The following is a 6,137-nucleotide window of genomic DNA, read 5'->3' on the forward strand; positions in this document are numbered from 1 at the left end:
TTTTTGTTATGTTGCTTTGAATTTTGTTTCAGTTGAATAAAAAAAAATAACATTCATTTTTTTTATTTTGTACCTTTATGAATAAATCCTAAGGTTTTACAATAAAAGGGGGCAAACCAGCAAGTGATCATCTACATTTGTTAATAGTGACCTCTGCCCATAGATAAAGTCAATAACCAAAAAGGTAGAGGTCCTAAGAATAGAGGTGGGGTAGTATTTACATGAGGAATTTTCAAAAAAAGCACCCTTTAATTAGCTGCTAACACAACACTGATTGAAAAAAAAAATTATGCCTTTAAGTTTTAATTAAGATAAGGTGCTCTATAATCTAAATATAAGAAGCATATGAAAACAGCACAGATTTTAAAGACTATGGTGGTATTTTTTTATTAGAGAAGGGGGCAAACAAGCTGCGGGAACACCAAGGTGTTCATTGAGGCCCATAGACATCTGCAATACCAGAGGAATTGTAGATGCGTTGCCAGCCTTTGAGATGATATGAATAAAACCCGTATTACCCAATTTTTAAAGCATATAATTTAACATCACTTTTACAGCATTGATTGTATGTACACACTACTGGTAGTTGGAAGTTCTAGTTTCCACCTCCTCACTTGTTACCTGAAATACAAATATTATAAGGAATTAATCATGTTTTTAAACATTTTATGTCTTGTGATTACACATTAGTGTGTAATATGTAATTACACTGTTCTGCAAAGAAAAATATCTTCTTTATTTTAATCTTACTTATATTATAAATGCGAAAGTTTAGATGGATGGATGGATGTTTGTTTGAAGGTATATCCGGAACGGCTCAATGGATCTTGATGAAATTTGGCACAGATGTAGAACATAGTTTAGAAGAACATATATACTTATTACGTTTTTTTTTTTCAATTAAGCGCGGACAGCGGACGCGGGCGACAGCTAGTGCTTAAATATTATGAATTAGGTGTCCTATACTAACATTTAACACAGGCAACAAAACATGTGTGTTTTTTAAAAGTTTCAGTAGAATCTCTAATAAATTGGAGTTATTGTGTTGTGTATTACCTGTGGTCCATGTCTTAAGCGTATCTATATCGTTAACCATTGTCCAGTCGTGTCTGACCGATTGAATTGTTTTCGTAGCACTAGGAGGTATACTGGGCATAAGAACCCAGCCACCATCAACAGCAGCCTTCTTTACAAGGGCGGCAGCTCCCAGTACACAAGCCGCTGGCAAAGCAATAGTCAGAGATCTTGTCCAAGCGCTCAAAATTGAACCCGCCGCTGCTCCTCCCAAGAAGTAATTAACGCCATCGTTTTTCCCTCTAATTTTTTGAGCAACGTTTGCTGTAACTGTAAATGCCGTGGCCATACCGACCAAAGGGCCAAGGTAAAACATGTATCGCCCTGTAGTGTTCAGGATACCTTTTGGATGAGAGAACATAAGAACATCGAACGAAGCCACAGCAAGACCCGTCAAGGTAGCATATTTGCCTGTTACAAATACTTTTTTATAAATATCTTCACCCTCCGGCGTATCGTAGTATTTGTAAGTAAGTAACGACATTATTATTGTATGATTAGCACAACTTTTTCGAAAAGAAGTTACACAATACCATTTGATTGTTTGACAGTGACACTGTTAGACATTGACATACAATGTCAAATTTTCAGAGGTTACATTTTTAAATATTGAGGACAAGGAAAGTCGATGCTCATTTTTGCCATGTTTCAGCCAAAAGCTTGTTTAATTTTCCAAAGTATTATTTGAGTGGCGGGATAGCAATAGTTACAGGATTTCGCACAGTATAACTGAATATGTTTTATTTGTAAAAATTTAAGATTTCATTATTTCGGCATTTAAAGTCGATATTCTTGTTGGGCTGTAAGACATTCCATTATTATAGAAGGGATTATTTAAAATAGATTTTTAGTCATAAGTTCTAAAATGTGCTTTTTGCAGAATTTATTGCACTGCATCAAAATGCACTCAACTTTCAGTAAGTTCCTTCCGTCATTGACTGTTTAATAGTTCTGGTTGCATGTAATCTATGTCAGTGTCAAAAAGTCAAAAGTATCAAAAATGGCGGCGGACGGTGACGAAGTGATTAGTGATCAGGAAAAAGTGAGAATTGTTTCAGATTTCATATTACATTCACCACCGGGCGAATTTAACGAAGTATTTAATGATGTGAGAGTGCTACTAAACAACGATAGCCTGCTGAAAGAGGGCGCAAGCGGTGCATTCGCGCAGTACAACAAGGATCAGCTCACGCCCGTGCGCCTTGAAGGTTCCGAACTTCATACGCTTATAACCGAGCACAACGAACTTGGGGGTGGCAGATTCTTCGATCCGAGGTCCAAGAGATCGTTTAAGTATGACCATTTACGTAAAGAAGCTTCGGAGTACGAGCCCTATGAGCCGGATCGAGTGGCGGAGCCATGGCGAGCGGCACTGGACGAGGAGCTGACAGCGTACGTGGCCGCGCACTACAAACACGGCGCGAGCTTGGTCGTGGGCCGTGCGGTTGACACTACCACTGTGTCCCTCGTCGCATGTATTGAAGATCATCAATTCCAGCCGAAAAACTACTGGAACGGACGATGGCGTTCCGTATGGTCGCTGACAGTTGGCGCCGGCGCGGCGGAGCTGCGGGGCATGCTGCGTGTGCAGGTGCACTATTATGAGGACGGCAACGTGCAGCTGGTGAGCTCGAAGGAAGTCCGCGCGCCACTAGTGGCGACAGGGGAAGCGGCTACCGCGAAGGAGTTTGTACGGTTAGTGTGCGAGGCGGAGAATGCGTACCAGACGGCGATCTCGGACAACTACAAGACAATGAGTGACACGACGTTCAAGGCGCTGCGGCGGCAGCTGCCGGTGACGCGCAGCAAGATCGACTGGGCGCGGCTGGTGTCGTACACGATTGGTAAGGAGCTGAAGAGCCAATGATGTCCCGCCGCCGCGTCCTGAGCACCGCGGACGCTCCCCGCCTCTGTACATATTCACATAAGAATAAATCTTGTTCAAATGTTTACTGGCTCCGTGGGCCGAGCACCCGGCGCGTATTTATCTATGACTATATAGAGAAATGGCTATTGTAACTGTTAAATTTTATGCGTTATGTTACTCTCATAACAAAATACTGATCGCCGCATTTTTAATATATTTGTTGCTTTGAAATATTCATACAATAGGCTTCTCTACGAGATGCAATCAATTTCTGATAGTAGTGTTGAGATTATAGCAAATAATGTACTTAGGCCTGAACCTATACCTTAGACCCTGTCTGTAGGTTCATAGAAGAACGGGGTGATGGCCCGTCGCTGGCTGCTGTAGAGTTCGAGGTCCGACAGAGACTTGGTTGCAATCAACAGGTAGTTGTGTAAGCAATATAATGGAAAATTGTAATTTTTGTTTAACATATGTCAATTAAGAGATGTTAAGATATCCAGTTGATTTATGGTCGTAACTTCCACTGTATCCAAACTATTATTCCATCCAACCTAAATATTTTATGGTCAGTATTATTTGTTTTAGATGTGGAATATTGCTTGCATAACTGAGTGCTATGTGAGATACATTAGAAAGAAGGTTCTTATGGTGCATTTAATTATAGTTAATTTAAAATGAAATTGTCCACGTAGCTTTAACGCGGTGTTTATGAGCATAGAGCACAATATATTCGATATTTTTCAAATAAATATGTGGAGTGTTGCTCAAACTATTGTAACGGTTACAGTGAAAAAAAGTAGAAATCTATTGTCATATGGCAAATGGCACTGAGAGCGCGAATGAAAGCAGATCATTCTTTATATGTATGTAACGAATATAACATCAGTAAGTTTTATTTTGTAATTATTATAATAATTTAAAGAACGTACATAAAAATCCAAGTATTCTCTAATGTATGATTGAATTCATTTGAATAAAAATATATATTAAAATGTTGCTAACTTTTTGTTTTTTATTTTTGCTTATGTTTAGTATGTAAAATTAATACCTAAACTTAAAAAAAGGATAGATGGCGTTGATGATGAATTGAGCTGTAGGAGAAATTCCATGAAACAATGGAAATGCAAATGTTTATCGTTTTCTTTTATAGAAAAGTTTTATTAGCGTTAGTTCCCTTGACATAGTTTCCTGAAGAACTTGACCCATTTAGCGGCCGACTTGACTAAATCAATATTAAACGACCCGCGTAAACGGAATCGTAGTAGGAAAATTATGTTCTATTTACTATCTTGACACTGTAAGCAATGCTGCAGAGAAACGTGTGACTGTTAAATAGCGTGAAATATACGTTTTCAGATTTCTATGAATTTATAATATAAACAGCAGATAGTGGATCCTACGAATCGACAACCTTTTAGAAAAAAATGTCGTTAATGGCCTCGATAAAAAGGACAACCAACTATAGGAATATCAGCCCTTGCTTTCCTTGTGAGCAATGATATTATTTTTAAATAAAATAGCATGCGATTATAGATTTATATAAAATCTATTTTAATTTTTTTGAACTTGCAAGCATTTTTTGACAATTTTTTAATCTTGTTATTGACGATTTTTAAAATTTTATGTCATATACCGGTCGTTTTTTACATAACGAACATAGGTGTACATTAACGTTTCATTGTACGTAACAATTGCACAGCGTGTCATTGTCACCATATCCTCTCTGGCACAATATGTGCGCCATTATCCTTTGTTCGTTAAAAACGTACGAATTTCACGGAGTTCACAGTTTATTATAGTTTTTCGGCTTTATCACTCCGGATGCAGAGGGCATGGCACCAAGTATTATCACTTTTGTGTAATCAACGTGTTTATTAATTTGTTACTCAGTCGACTAACTAGAGTCGTTTATTGGTAATTAAAAGAGTAACTTTTCTCCTTTTAATTTATCTAATTGATTTTATTATTCTCCTAATTAAAATTATGGTAAATATTTAAAACATTTTTTCATAATTAAGGTAAATTTCGAAATAAAGACGAACGTATATTGTATGGAATCAATAACATGACTGAGTCACGTATTTTGCTTTTCAAATGTGTTCAAATGTTCTGAGTCAGCGGTATAAATATGTGGAGAACTTACATTAGATTCCTGTAATCGCGAGTCTCGAATTCAAATCTTAAACACGTAACAATTAATTAATTGTCTTTATATTGATTTAAAACAAATTGATAATTATAAATTGCGCTTTTTATGCATTTGCGTTTCCTGGAATCCGTTTTTATTTAATTCCAAAGTTGCCAATTTTAGGGTCAGATAATTGGTAACGATTATTTTGGAATGAAAAGATATTGTTTCACAGCACTTTTATGTTAGTCTTTTTAACTTTTTTCAAGGACTTATCGCTTTTAGATTAGTAAAACGATAGCAGTGTCATGACTCATTTCGTCCTTTATTGAGGCATACGTTCCCCTTTTACTTTGGCCTAAAGTTTTCATTGGAATCGTGTGCATAATTTACTTGTTCCCTCTTTCAAAAGAATTTTTAAAAGGGTAATTAAAATTTTGTTTAAACTCTTTGCGTGTTTATTTCTCTTGACGTGCTTTTTTATATATTTTGAAATGCTTTAAAATGTATACTGAAGTAAATTTAATAATATTTTTGGTATGTATAACTATGGTATAACATTATCATGAAATTATGTGTAACTGTGAAAGATTAGGGTGAGAGTGAGATTAAGTGAGAGTGGAGAGATTAGGTTTGAAGAATTTTTTTCAAATCTATACGAAGAGACCACTGAAAAGAAGTTGTTAACTCGAGGTTGCGGCAAAGTTATGACTTAACTTTTCCTTTCCACATAACAAAGTTAATTATTATAATTTTACCCTGAAATAAACTTATCAAAAACGTATCTTCATCCCATTCTTACTCTGTACTGAGGTAAAACTGAGTTTTTGTGACTGTTTGTCGCCAGTGGAAATCCACGGTATATCGCATTCTTTTACGTGGCAAGTGAACCATGTTTAATTTAGGCTTTTAAAAAATTAGGACATGTTGCGCATGTTAACACATATTTTGAGTCCACTTTTTTCTTTGTTAGTCGTGTTATGAAGATACGTTGTATCTCGCGGAAATGGGTCGAGTCTTTTCATAGCAGAAACAAAAGCACCATTATATGTACTTTTCTATATA

At 36.5% G+C, this 6,137-nt stretch overlaps 2 protein-coding genes across 2 annotated transcripts; one reads left to right on the forward strand and one right to left on the reverse strand.

The window, feature by feature from the left end:
• Positions 1 to 524: 524 nt before the first annotated feature.
• LOC106716661 (NADH dehydrogenase [ubiquinone] 1 alpha subcomplex subunit 11) lies at positions 525 to 1,638 on the reverse strand. Its single transcript, XM_014510222.2, has 2 exons — positions 1,057 to 1,638; positions 525 to 621 (listed from the first exon to the last, which is right to left on the reverse strand). The coding sequence occupies exons 1-2, from the start codon at positions 1,556 to 1,558 to the stop codon at positions 611 to 613; spliced, it is 513 nt and encodes a 170-aa protein (XP_014365708.2). The 5' UTR covers positions 1,559 to 1,638; the 3' UTR covers positions 525 to 610.
• A 392-nt stretch (positions 1,639 to 2,030) lies between these two features.
• LOC106716574 (F-actin-capping protein subunit alpha) lies at positions 2,031 to 3,945 on the forward strand. Its single transcript, XM_014510106.2, has one exon. The coding sequence runs from the start codon at positions 2,075 to 2,077 to the stop codon at positions 2,939 to 2,941; it is 867 nt and encodes a 288-aa protein (XP_014365592.2). The 5' UTR covers positions 2,031 to 2,074; the 3' UTR covers positions 2,942 to 3,945.
• Positions 3,946 to 6,137: the final 2,192 nt, after the last annotated feature.

The sequence above is a fragment of the Papilio machaon genome, chromosome 16, assembly GCF_912999745.1.
Source record: "Papilio machaon chromosome 16, ilPapMach1.1, whole genome shotgun sequence".
Lineage (NCBI taxonomy): Eukaryota > Metazoa > Arthropoda > Insecta > Lepidoptera > Papilionidae > Papilio > Papilio machaon.

Bases quoted from the DNA above. Each gene is read 5' to 3' on its own strand.
- LOC106716661 (XM_014510222.2), bottom strand. From the start codon at position 1,558: ATGTCGTTACTTACTTACAAATACTACGATACGCCGGAGGGTGAAGAT.
- LOC106716574 (XM_014510106.2), top strand. From the start codon at position 2,075: ATGGCGGCGGACGGTGACGAAGTGATTAGTGATCAGGAAAAAGTGAGA.